The 13,054-nt window shown below is 38.8% G+C and overlaps 1 protein-coding gene across 27 annotated transcripts in view; it reads left to right on the forward strand.

Annotated features, from left to right (window-relative positions):
• The window catches only part of LOC146483883 (CUB and sushi domain-containing protein 1-like), a 167,603-nt gene that overhangs the window by 149,510 nt on the left and 5,039 nt on the right, over nt 1-13,054 (forward strand). For 25 of the 27 annotated variants that reach the window (XM_085105159.1, XM_085105150.1, XM_085105167.1 and 22 more), the window contains 19 exons: nt 694-867; nt 985-1,158; nt 1,625-1,798; nt 2,537-2,710; nt 3,036-3,209; nt 3,417-3,590; nt 3,828-4,001; nt 4,765-4,938; nt 5,046-5,219; nt 5,821-5,994; nt 6,487-6,660; nt 7,236-7,409; nt 7,695-7,868; nt 8,313-8,486; nt 9,045-9,218; nt 9,796-9,969; nt 10,725-10,910; nt 11,848-12,033; nt 12,192-12,374. In XM_085105159.1, coding sequence (XP_084961285.1) covers nt 694-867; nt 985-1,158; nt 1,625-1,798; nt 2,537-2,710; nt 3,036-3,209; nt 3,417-3,590; nt 3,828-4,001; nt 4,765-4,938; nt 5,046-5,219; nt 5,821-5,994; nt 6,487-6,660; nt 7,236-7,409; nt 7,695-7,868; nt 8,313-8,486; nt 9,045-9,218; nt 9,796-9,969; nt 10,725-10,910; nt 11,848-12,033; nt 12,192-12,374 — 3,339 coding nt within the window. The remainder of the gene's footprint in view (nt 1-693; nt 868-984; nt 1,159-1,624; nt 1,799-2,536; nt 2,711-3,035; nt 3,210-3,416; nt 3,591-3,827; nt 4,002-4,764; nt 4,939-5,045; nt 5,220-5,820; nt 5,995-6,486; nt 6,661-7,235; nt 7,410-7,694; nt 7,869-8,312; nt 8,487-9,044; nt 9,219-9,795; nt 9,970-10,724; nt 10,911-11,847; nt 12,034-12,191; nt 12,375-13,054) is intronic. The other 2 variants (XM_085105162.1, XM_085105174.1) reach the window with 2 other exon arrangements.

The following is a 13,054-nucleotide window of genomic DNA, read 5'->3' on the forward strand; positions in this document are numbered from 1 at the left end:
TTGTGATTTTCTCCAAAAGTGGGCAAAATATGGTAGTTTGTTTGCACACTTTAACGCTCCTTGCTTTTTTGGTGCTGGTAATCTCTCACCATTCTCAACATGTCTGTATGTTAGTTTCCATTCTGGTTTCCCAGGTGCCATCGCTATTCTCTAATACATGTTACAATCTCCGTGGTCTAGTGCGTTAGTGAGACGCGTAACAAAGTGAGTGAGCTTCGTTCAAGCGAGTGAGACTGAGAGTTTTGTTCTCCTTTTTCGTTTGTTCAACCGTCACTTTTTGTCTAAACAAAACTGAAGTAAAGAAAAATATTATGCATTCTCTGTTCCACTGAGCGTCTGTTCTTTCGTTCTTTCTGTAAGTGGGTAAGCAAATGCATGACATTCACCTTTACTTCATGTTCACATGGGAGATGTATTTAACAAGTGCTAAATAAGCGTTCTCTTCTTCCATCCTTTGCAACAGAATCGTGAAAGTCGACACATTACCATTGTTTTCCAGGCGAGGAAAGCGAACTGGGAGTTTTAATTTAGAAATGTCGTGGATACAGCGAGTTTTCCGAGCTTGCAAAGTGATCTTTTACTCACACCATGTACGTTTCTCATACTCATTCCTCTAAATATATCTACGTAACTCAATTCTGCGGGTACTGCATTGGAAGTACATAGGTAACATTAATATCATTTATTGTACAGCACGAGATTGCGGTCCCCTCCGTGTCCCAACAAATGGTTCCTCTCAAGGTGATCTGACAGTCTTTCCGAACAAGATCATGTTCCATTGTGATGAAGGATTTATTCTAAAGGGAGCCCGTGTCAGGCTTTGCCAGGAGAATGGAACGTGGGGTGGAAATGTCACATATTGTGAAGGTAGTACTTGGATGTATCTCACTTATTTGCCTATTTTGGTGTGTGAAATTATGCAATATTGAAATCGTAAGAAGGTTGTACTAATGTGTGTATGTATTTTAATCAACGTAAACCTAGCTGTTGACTGTGGTCCTGTATCTGTACCCATGAACGGTTCCTTGTCTGGCGACTCCACAGTTTTCCCCAACAGTGTGTTTTTCAACTGTGACGCTGGATTCATTCTTAATGGATCCTCCAAGAGGACATGTCAGTCTGATGGGACATGGAGTGGATCTCGGGCCGTATGTGTTGGTAGGTTCGAAGCAGTAATTGCAAAGAAACAATCCAACTAGTATTCTTCTTCCATGTCAGTGTTGATTTGAGGAAAAATAGATAAGGGGTTAGTTTCTAAAGAACCTGTGGTGCTGCGTCAGTGGGGGAGAGGAAACGAACGTTTGGTTTTATCAACAGAGTTTATAAGGTAATTTGGCCACTGAAAGAGATTCGAGTGCTGAATCGAATCTCTTTAGGGTGGCCAAATTACCTTATCAACTCTGCTGATGAAGCTAAACATTGATTTAAACATGTCGACAAGGATTGTTATGAAGAGGGCCATCGTTATTCGTCATCTAGTTAGTCTTACTCTGACGTTTATCATCTCTTACTATTGAACAAAAGTTCGCCTTTTTTCACAAACATGTGAGTGTAGTTTACAATTGGATAACTAGTTTTTTTAAATGGTAGCATTACAGTTCTAATATTTGCCACTTATTTCTAGCTGTCGACTGTGGTCGTTTACCCGTTCCTCTTAACGGTTCGTCTTCTGGCGACTCGACAGTTTTCCCCAATAGTGTACTATTCGCCTGTGACCCTGGGTTTAACCTTAATGGTTCTTACAAGAGGACGTGCCAGGGCAATGGAACATGGAGTGGTTTGTCAACCTCGTGTGTTGGTATGTCTGAAGATGCAATTGCAAAAGGAATTCTATCATACGTGCTTCTCCAGCTTTCATCACGGCTATCAAGACTTGGTGTCCAGTCCTCCACCGGTTTTCTTCTGGAAGTATATACGAGCTTCTGCCTTATAATGCCTTGCCTCTCACAAAAGCTGCGTACACAACATCACCATCTAACAAGCAGTGTATGCGTAGCTCAAATGAAAGGAGCATTCGCAGTAAACAGTATTCGAAGTGCTTTGCTAATAAAATCAACAAAACGCTTCTGCTTCTCAATTTATGCGCAGATTTTATATTTCCTATCACAAACTTAACCTCGAATAGATATCAACATTTTTTTCTCTTTTATTCTCCACGCAAGCTAGTCGTTTGAATAATACAGAACCTTAAACCTGATTCCTCATCTCGTTTGTCACTACCCTAAAAAACCCCGGATTTTTGGCCCTCAACCAGCTGACGGATGGACGATCAGTTAATGACAGTTCTTTACAGTAAAAAAATTATTAAAAAATTCGAGTGAATGAGATTTGTTTTCCGCCTACAGACTGACGGACGGACCCTATCTAATCCACTTATGTTAGAAACCCCGTTTTGGTCGATAATATGTAGTCTATTAAACTCTTCTTCATTTGTAGTTGTTGTTTTTTTTTTTTACTTTAATCATTTGCCTATAATTGAAAATGGAGGTGTTTACAGTACGTGTATACTTTAGTTTAATGCTATTTTACTTTCCAGCTGTTGATTGTGGTCAGCCGCAGCCTTTGCAAAATGGAAGTGTCACGGGTGGAAGTACAGTGTATCCAAATGTTATGCTTTTCAATTGTGATGAGGGATTCATCCTTCGTGGCTCATCCGAGATACAGTGCCAGACAAATGGAACGTGGGGCAAATCTTCCAGCTTTTGTGAAGGTCAAATAACGTAAAAAATAAAGCAAGTCCATACCTGTCCATACCTAAGTGTAATCGGTTTGCGCTCAAAAACTGTGAAACTCGCGTCCTTTCAAAAATATTTAAATCTAAGACCTTGTCATTTTTATCCTATTTTTTCTTTGTCCTGTTTTAAGATTTACTGTTTGATTTTTTCTATTTTACTATTTATTTTCTTATTTTTTTAATTTTTTCTTGTAAGAGCATTAAGCAATGTATAATGCTCCTAGATCGTCATTATCATTATTAAGCGCAGTTGGCAGTACCGCCGTCCTTGATCCCGTATATTACCTTTTATTTTCTGCAGCTAAGGATTGTGGCCCTCTCGCTGTTCCTTTGAATGGTTCATATTCAGGGCGCAAGACAACCTTTCCAAATGAAGTGATTTTTAGCTGCGACGCGGGATTTATTTTAAACGGTGCAGTCGTTAGACGTTGCCTCTCGAATGGATCCTGGAGCGGTAGAGAGACTTACTGCAAAGGTGAGATTATTTCATTGATATGGTTATTAGAGGGTTGCCAAAAGTCATAAGCCTATGGTTTCTTTTCAAAAAAACAAAGATTTTGTGATCAACGGTTTTATTAAAAAAATAATCAAATAAAATAAAATACTACACCATATCCTCAGTTTAAGGGCTGAAACGTGAAGGAAACGCATTTCGGTAATAACTTCTATTACCTTTCTCTAGCTGTCGACTGTGGTCCGTTATCCGTTCCCCTGAACGGCTCCTCTTCTGGCAAATCCACAGTGTTCCCTAATAGTGTGCTATTTAACTGTGACCCTGGATTTATTCTTAATGGATCTTCCTCGAGGATGTGTCAGGCTAATGGGACATGGAGTGGATTGACGGCCAAGTGTGACGGTGGGTTTGAAACAAACTTTTATCTTCATTCATAAAGATATTCTTGTGCACAAATTCTGTCCTGTCCATGACTTGCTAGCCTAAGAACGCAGGCGTATTTCCGGCTGTTGCTTCTCCCTGAGGAAAGAATCGAAAGCCGAAAATACGTCTGCGTTCACAGGCTAATGACTTGTTTAACTGGCAATGTTTCAGGATACGTATTCTAAAGAAATCGTATCACTGTTATTATTTTTCCAGCGCGAGATTGTGGTCCTCCAGCTGTCCCAAGAAATGGTTCTTCTATTGGCAACTTTACAGTCTTTCCAAACAAGATTTTGTTTGGTTGCGATGAAGGATTTAATCTCATGGGCTCTGCTGTGAGACATTGTCAGGAAAATGGGACGTGGAGTGGAAATCGGACATTTTGCGAGGGTAAAACGCAGAAGTTTCGAAACGACTTTTAACTTATACTTTACTTGGCTTAATTTACTTAGATTAATTTCTCGTTTACGACATGATAGCTATTTTTGAGATTATTTTACATTTTTGGCAATTTATTTGTTATAAGTAAAGGTTTGGATATACATAGACAAGTAAAAATAAACCATATTAGACCGAACAACGTTTCGGGGTCGTCATGACGCCATTATCAAGTTCGAAGTGATAGAAATAAATTAAGTCAATGTCAGAAATAGTTCACGCTCAATTCAAGCTGAAAAACCCACTTAGGGAGCATCAATAAAGTTTGTATGTTTTTTTTTTTTTTTTAAGCTAAATTATTTACGTGACATTATATATTCAGACATTATGTTAATTTTTTTGGTGAACTATTTCTGACATTGACTTCATTTATTTCTATCACTTCGAACTTTATCGTTTATTTTTACTTGTCAATGTATTTGTTCAGAAAAAATATAACTTATTTATAATTTTAATTTGTAAGACTAAAATAAATAACAATACAAAAATCTAACTAGAATGAAACATTCCAAGATAAAAAGTAAGACAAAAAAATGATACATACTATCACATAATACATAAATACGCATAAGTACAGGCGGGGACACCGCAACAGCGAACGCTAACAGATATCAACAAAATATACAATTCATGCGGCATACCATTCTTATAAAACTTGTTCGTTAGCTGGTTTGCTAGTAATGCTTTTTATTTGTTATACTGAATTTATGTTTAGCTGTGGACTGTGGTGCTTTATCTGCTCCTATGAACGGCTCCTCCTATGGTGGCTCCACAGTATTCCCCAATAGTGTACTGTTTAATTGTGACCCGGGGTTCATTCTTAATGGATCATCTAAGAGGACCTGTCAGGCTAGTGGAACATGGAGTGGATTTCCAACTGTATGTTGTGGTATGTCTAAAATCCATGACGTTAAATCAGAGGATGCTGGAGACGTTTGCAAGTCTGCCAGAGTGGGACTTAAAAATGCATTATTTTATTTCATCTTGTATTTCTAGCTGTCAACTGTGGTCCTTTATCCATTCCCATGAACGGATCTTCTTCTGGTAACTCCACAGTATTCCCTAATAGTGTGCTTTTTAACTGTGACCCTGGGTTCCTTCTCGATGGATCCTCTGCGAGGACGTGCCAGGCTAATGGGACATGGAGTGGTTTGTCAACCTCGTGTGTTGGTATGTCTAAAGTGAGAATTGTAAGAACCGAAGAAACCCATTACACATGTTTCTCTTTAGTCGCGAATGTCAATCATAGCTCATTTTCACAAATTTAGGGCATTTATCGTTAGGAAGAGTAAACTAACGGTTTTCCTCGTTAAACGATGTTCATCATGCACTGCAGGTAAGTGTAGCGGAAACTACATATACCCACCAACTGCAGGTACTCAGCCCTTCCAAGGTAGTAACAACTGTGTCCCGGGTTCTTAAATGTGTTTCGCTTTTAAATCTATCACCTGTTCTTCCTTTGAATAAAAGCAAATATTGATAAATATCAGAATTAATTCTCGAATTATCCTCCACATGCGCTCTTCTCTTGAACTTGTCTCTAGTGCAAACAAAACTGGTAGTGTACCTCTCTTGTCTCCAGTGAATATGCAACTTCATATAAGGAATATAACGGACAGATAGACTGGATCTTTGCTGTCTTTTATGGCAACCTAACTTTAGCAGCATGGTCACGTTTTGTCATGCTCTTTCACTTGTCTAGAACAGGGTGTGAAGTTACATGTAATTCATTGGCGATTAATGCTTCATTATACGCTACTTCACTTTTCAGCTGTTAATTGTGGCCAGCCTCACCCTCTCCAGAACGGAAGTATTATCGGTGGAAGTACAGTGTATCCAAATGTCAGGCATCACAGTTGTGATGAGGGATTCGTCCTTCGTGGCTCATCGAAGATAAAATGTCAGACAAATGGAACCTGGAGCAAAACCTTAAGCTTTTGTGAAGGTAAAAATGATATGTTGTGTTGGTATCTAAAATGCCTTATTTCATGAATCACACATTTTCTTTTGTTATTCAACATCCTTTATTTAACTTACATCCTTCATGAATATGAAACTAACTGAAACGAGGGATTTATACAAATAAATCCCTCGTTTACATTAGCAGTACTGCGAGAAACGCACACATCAGGTTGCTTCTATTGTTCTCCGTTTCTCACCTAAGTGTGACGGTACTAATTAGCCGGCGTTTGTCCCCTTGAACAAAGGATCGCTATTCATGAAATAAGTCAGATAAATACCTCCAACGTCGGTATTAATCCATATACATATGGATTAATACCTCCGTTCTCGGTATTTATCTCTTACATAAAAGACATATAGCCAAATAGTAGTTCAATTAGTGCTTGTTCGTAATGGAGTTGTTTTATTACTAAAGTTCTTTCTCAAAAATCATTGCTGAAACCGTGACGTAGTTGTCAAAAATTATTTTCTACAGCCAAAGATTGTGGACCACTATCTGCTCCTTCTGATGGTTCTCATGCTGGTGGTGAAACAACTTTCCCGAACGAAGTTACTTTCAGATGCGACGAGGGTTTTATTTTAAAAGGCTCATCAGTACGACGTTGTCAAGCAAATGGATCTTGGAGTGGAAGCGTGACTTTGTGCCAAGGTATGAGTTGCGCCTTTCGGTTCAATCTCATGCATTCGTGCCTGGAATGACAATTAGTGCTCTTCAAGTGCTCCGGGTGCCTCCGGTTTTCATTCGTCACACAGTAAAGTGTCACTTTGTTGAAAAAAAAAAGTCGATTTTTTTTCTATTAAAGCGTGTGATGTTCACGAAAAATTTTCGGCCTTGCAATCATCTGTGGAGTGATCTTTTTGTCGTTCTTCCAAGATATTATCTACTACAGTACAGAACCGACACCTAGTTCACCCTTCTTACCCCATATTTTTTAGTTCTATTTCTCTATCACTTCGACAATGTCTGAAACAGACAAACTGTTGTATGGTAGTACCATGCTATGACGCGTCGTTTTCTGGCGTATGTTTAATGGCACATCCACGTGACTATCCGGTGTTGCAAAATAGTTAAGGCTCTTCATGCGCTCACAAATCAATGAATCTAAGTTAAACCCCTGATAGTTGGAAACTCGCCACGATATTTCCGTGCTTTTTCACTGTCAATATTTGTATTATTACCAAAGGCGGCGTCTTATTTGTCGACGTGATGTTTTGTTTCTGCAGCTGTTGACTGTGGTCCATTGTCAGTTCCAAGAAATGGTGCATTATTTGGCAACTTAACGGTGTTCCCGAATCTTGCCCAATTCTCCTGTAATAGCGGCTATATTCTCAATGGCTCTTCGTCAAGAATGTGTCTGGCTAATCGAACGTGGAGTGGAAAACAACCCGTTTGCACGCGTAAGTCAAGCATCTAAATTAGGCATTTTTGTGAATGAATGTGGGAAATACACGTATGCTATCATCATTCCTACCTAACTCTGAGTCAACTTTACTTGCAACTCTACTAATTTTTGGACGAGATAATTTCCTTTTTCCTTTTTTTTTTTTTTGTTTGGGGGGGGAGGAGGTGGGTGGAGCGGGGGGGGGGGGGGGGAAAGGGGTTTATTGAGCTACCATTTTCGAATGTTTTTTTTTTAATCCCTTCTCCTGAAAAGCTTATCTGCTTTTGTTTGCTTGATTTAGCGGTTGATTGCGGTCCTCCTCAGCCTTTACGTAATGGCACTTTGAGTGGGAATAGTACAGTTTACCCAAACATTGTGACGTTGGCTTGTGACGTGGGTTTCACTCTTCGTGGGACACCTCTTCTGAAATGTCAAGCAAATGGAACCTGGAGTCGGACGTATGGAGTTTGCGAAGGTCCGTTAATATTTTGTGCATACTTTTGATGTTTTTTCACGCATAACAGCTAGTAGATAGTTTTATTTAATTTAATTTAATTTAAATTTAATTTTATTTGGCTAGCTTGCCTGAGTGAAAAGTATCATTTTGCAAATGTAAGATAACCTGTTGTACATTGGATGAAGATGACCATCAACAGTTACCTGACGTTTCTTAGTTGCAAGTCCAACACACAAAATACCACACCATTTTGTTCTCATTATAGTGATCGTTATATCAAAATTGTTACAGTACCTTTAAACAATTAATTAGACTTCAAAGTTCAGATATTCGTAGTCAAAGAGGTTATGAAATCGAGTGCCGAGTAACCTTTGTACTGGTAGGAATCAACTTCATCTTATACTGAAAGCAACTAACATCTAAATTGTGTCCAAACAATGATTAAATTTTTCTGTGATTTAGCGAAAAACTGTGGTCAATTATCAAAACCTCTTAACGGAAGCTTCATTGGCTCGGATACGACTTATCCAAATGAAGTGGAGTTTAAGTGCGATGAGGGATTTGAACTCCAAGGATCCGCTATCTGGAAATGTGAAGCCAATGGACAATGGAGCGGGGAAGATGTGAAATGCAAAGGTACAAACTAAACAAACAAGAGGGTTCAGTGGTCTAAATTTGACATATTAGGTGTTACCTGGAACAGCTTAGTTTGTTGTTATTGCCCGGGGAGGGTGGGGGAAAGGGGTGTTCGTCCACTTAAACTACATAATGGAGGATACCGTCCGGTGAGCAGACATCTTTCTTTAGGGCACTTACACTCCTTTGAAGGGCTGTAGAACCTTAAAAACAAACCTGTTAATAGTTTCCTAAACATGTGGACGGGTTTTTTTATGGATAATATTTATAGAAAGTCAAAGGCAGACACCAATGCCTGGTTGGAAAGGCAGTGCCCGCTTTTGGAAGGTTCCACTAGACTAGTTAATTTTATCTTCAAATATAAGGATTTTGTCTGTTGCTCCAAAGAGAACAGTGAAAATGGGTAGTCCATTATTCTCTAAATTCGTTCATTTGCACTAAAAACATTTGTGTACTGATGTCAAGATTTTAAGTGAGTTGCAAAATAATATAAACAATAACGATGTCTGACAGCTAGTCGTGTATTTACACGCCTAATTTACTATGTCTTCTCTCCAGCGGTTGATTGTGGACCGATAACTGTTCCTGAATATGGCATTTTTCATGGTACCTCTACAACATATCCAAATGTCATTACCATCAGCTGCAAGCAAGGGTTTTTTCTTCACGGAGAATCCAAGCGGATGTGTCAGGCGGATGGCACTTGGACAAGAGGAGAAGTCCTATGCCGAGGTAATTTCTTCTTTCAATAATAATTTCATTTTTAAATCTTGTAATCTTAGATTGTGTAAAAATTATAATTGTAACGGTTCTATAAAGAGAAAGCAGTTATAAATTCAAATTTACCTGGAAATTTATTACAACAGAGAAGTAGTGAAGTAATAGTCAAAAGACAAGCCATGCGTACTTCTTTTAATTGAGATTGAAAAATCCTGCATAAAATCCGGTTGTCTCAGAAGATAGTTCCGCTGTAATTGCTATTTTAGTAAAAGAGGAAGTATACTTAATCGTTATCTTTCGCTCCTTCTTAATTGCCGATCTTTAGACGGTGTTTAACAAACCCACGTTCTAAGCCGTTTTTAATTTTGCCAACAATCATATCTAAACATTGTCTACTGCCGACGGTAAAGAGAAGGCTTGCATCCCAGACTAGAAAACTATTTATCTACTTAAAATAAATCACTTATAAACAGATTTGGAGGCCCACTGGTTGCCTTAAAGCGCCCTAAGTTAGGCTCTGTTTAAATAACTGGTCCTTGTTCTCTGATGCCGGAATTAAAATGTAATTAATTCACATACGTACCTTCAGGAATGGACTGCGGCCGACTTGCTCCTCCTGAAAATGGCTGGATGTTTGGATCCAGAACAACACATCCGCATAACGTATCCTTCAACTGCAAAAAAGGTTACAGACTGGTTGGACCTTCACAAAGAACTTGTTTGAGGAATGGTTCATGGAGCGGCGAGCAACCAAAATGCCTGGGTATAGTAACAAACCTAAGAATTGCCATTTGCAAGACAAGTGTTTTGACCACCTCTTAATTGAGCAAATTAAGTGATTATTTTCCAAGCACAATCAATTCTGAATTATACGCTTTAAAGTCAATATGCTTTTAAAATGTAGCTATTTTTAAGGATAGATTTTATATATGCACAATGTCAAGTTGCGCGTGAAGACGATCAGGTAAATGTCTGAAAGTCGACAGCTGCTATAGGGCTGCACGCACGTGGGGAGAAGACCGTTTTAGGGTTTCCCACGAAGTGACAAGCAAACTTTTGTGGAGTCAGATAGTTCGCAAATAAATCAATGAAATCTTGTGCTAGATAATTTGATATTCTAACCGAACATTCCATTATTCAATTCAATTTGAAAAGTAGTTTTCCACCGTGATCCTACATCTGCAACAACTAAACCTCGAATCTGAGACTTGCGATCTTAATTCATAAAGAAATAAATTACCAGACCAAAATCGAATCAATTTAATCAATCAACCTAACAGCATACTATGTCGCTCGTGGGCCACTAATTACAGGTGTTCGCCAGAAGAGGTTCAACTGAACACAAAATTTGTAAAAAAAACTCAAGTTAAAAGGAACCGAATGATGACAGAAGTTGCCTGTGATGGTTAGATAAGTTACCGATCAGGGTTTTCTCCTTTTATGCGTGTTCTTAAATAGATTTGCTCGTTTGCTTACGAGAAGTACTAATGGTTATCTATTTTACATATTTTAAAACAGCACATTGGTGTGGCAAGGCACCTGAAGTCCCGGTGTTCGCTTATCAGACCTGGAAAGCCGCTAAATTACACTATGAACATGGTGAAAATATTTATTACAGTTGTAACCCTGGATCTATAATGGTGGGAATTCCAAAGAGGCAGTGTGTCATGGGACAGTGGTCTCCTCTCAAATTCAGATGTAGTGGTATGTACTCTATAGGGAAGGTTCTTTTGGAGTGTATAGTCAACAGTTATTCCACTCGCGCTAGTTGGATATGCGATGATAGATAGCCAACGACGCCTCGTTGGCTCTAATAAATGGATCTTACTGATTCCGCTCTGCAAGAACAACCAGAAGACAATTTAATGGTCGCTATTTGTCGGGCATGGTATAATGGCTTATATACCATGGCCGCTAACCCAATCAAATCCCTGGAATGGCATTAAACAATGATCCAGTTTTTAACTCGTGAATGCGCGCATGCGCATTGAACGAGTTATGTAATGTGGAGAAATTGTCACTCGCTCGGTTACTCCATCACTCGTAAACTTTATATCAATTTAATCGGAATTTAATCAAAAACATAAATTATTCATGCTCATTCGTTTATTCTTTTTTGGCGGTCCGAAGTAATTTGACCGTTAAAATCGTAGCGCCACGGGTGCGAGATAGCTCGACACCCTCAACAAAATATTAATACAAAACTTAAACTCTCCTTTAGGAGTCCTGGACATGTTGCCAAGAAATTTTTTTTTGTTTTTCGCCTTAATAGCCAATCATTCCAAAGGTTCCAAAAAAATTTCAAAATTAAAACTTTCTTAAAATAAAAAAAAAAAAAAAACTTTTCAAGGAGCTCAAATTTGCTGAGGGGAACGGCTAAAAATCTAAGCGGCGTAGGATGCGGAAGAAAATGCCCATGAGGCCCCTTATTAAGCCTTCATGGCTTACGTTTTGAGTCCTTGGCCAGCCAAACACAATGCGAACAATGTTTTATACCTTGCCACTATTTACTTCTGCATTCAAACTTTTCAAGCTTGAAATTTATTGTTAGCAGTTTTCTTGTTGTTGTTGTTGTTATTATTTTTGTTGTTGTTGTTGTTGTTGTTGTGGCCAAGCAATGTTTCCTTCTTCTTAACTCCAGCACCAAGTTGCAATGCGCCTGAAATTCCTAGACTTTCCTATCTGACGTCCGCCCGCGGTTCACAGAGCAAATATCTGGATGGCGAGAAAATTTACTACAGTTGTCACTCTGGCTACGAACTTGTGGGAATTCCAGAGGCTGAGTGTCAGAGTGGTGTCTGGACAACACCTCGGTTTAGCTGCGAACGTAAGATATATTTATAACTCTAGCCAACAATTTAGTCGATATTTTCAGTATTCTACCTTAGGAATCTTCCATCGCTTATATGGGCATTTATTAACCTCGGACTGAAACACAAATGTAGTTGTCATGACTCTTCTTCTTCTTCTTTGTTTCCATTTCAGCTGTATCATGCGGGCCTCTTCGTAAACTGTCGAATGGCGTTATTAAAAGACAAACAGGAACGACGTACATGGCTGTTTATGTGTTCCGTTGTAATGAGGCTCAAGGTTACCTTATGAAGGGATCTGCAGAGAGGAGGTGTCTCGCTAATGCCACTTGGAGCGGGGATCAACCTGAGTGCTACAGTAAGTCTTCAAATGTTGTTTTGTATTTATATCACTTTGAATTGCATATCAGATACAGAAGTGACGACTTGACGACAACAACGTAAAAATTCCCGCTCCAAAAAGTTTTGCTATCGAAGCTATGCTTTTTCTCGTTGAATAATTTGACAATTAAAAGCAAAAAATGGGAGATCATTTGGTACAAAATTGCCAACGTCAAATTCTTCTTCGATTTGGAATGATTGTGAGTAGCCTGCATTATTAATTTGGCAAATCCCGCGGAATTCAAGTTAGTTACCTACTGAAAAGTAAACGAGAATTTTAAGAAGGTCTAACTGCAGATCATTCCCGTGACCAGATTATCCCATGGGCCCTGCAAGGACCAAGGATGATTTTCTTGCTGTCCGTTCACCATTAACGTCATACCCACCTCTTAATGTATTGCACTGGCATACTTTACTATGAGCAATGCAATACGTAATTTTGTTTACCGTATAAGCTTCCCATAATTTCGATAGGAACTTCCTGTTTAAAGAGACGTTCTATGCAATTTAATGCTCCAAAGAGCTCGGCATTTTGGTTTAGGCAAATGACTAGAATTGGAGTAAACGATGAGAGGCTTCAATGGAAGACAAAATTGCCATTTCGAAAGTCCCAACAACCTTACTAACAACCTTTTCCGAAATTATCTTCATGTTGAA

This window comes from Pavona decussata, unplaced genomic scaffold (genome assembly GCF_977016875.1).
Source record: "Pavona decussata unplaced genomic scaffold, jaPavDecu1.1 SCAFFOLD_37, whole genome shotgun sequence".
In the NCBI taxonomy this organism is placed as follows: domain Eukaryota; kingdom Metazoa; phylum Cnidaria; class Anthozoa; order Scleractinia; family Agariciidae; genus Pavona; species Pavona decussata.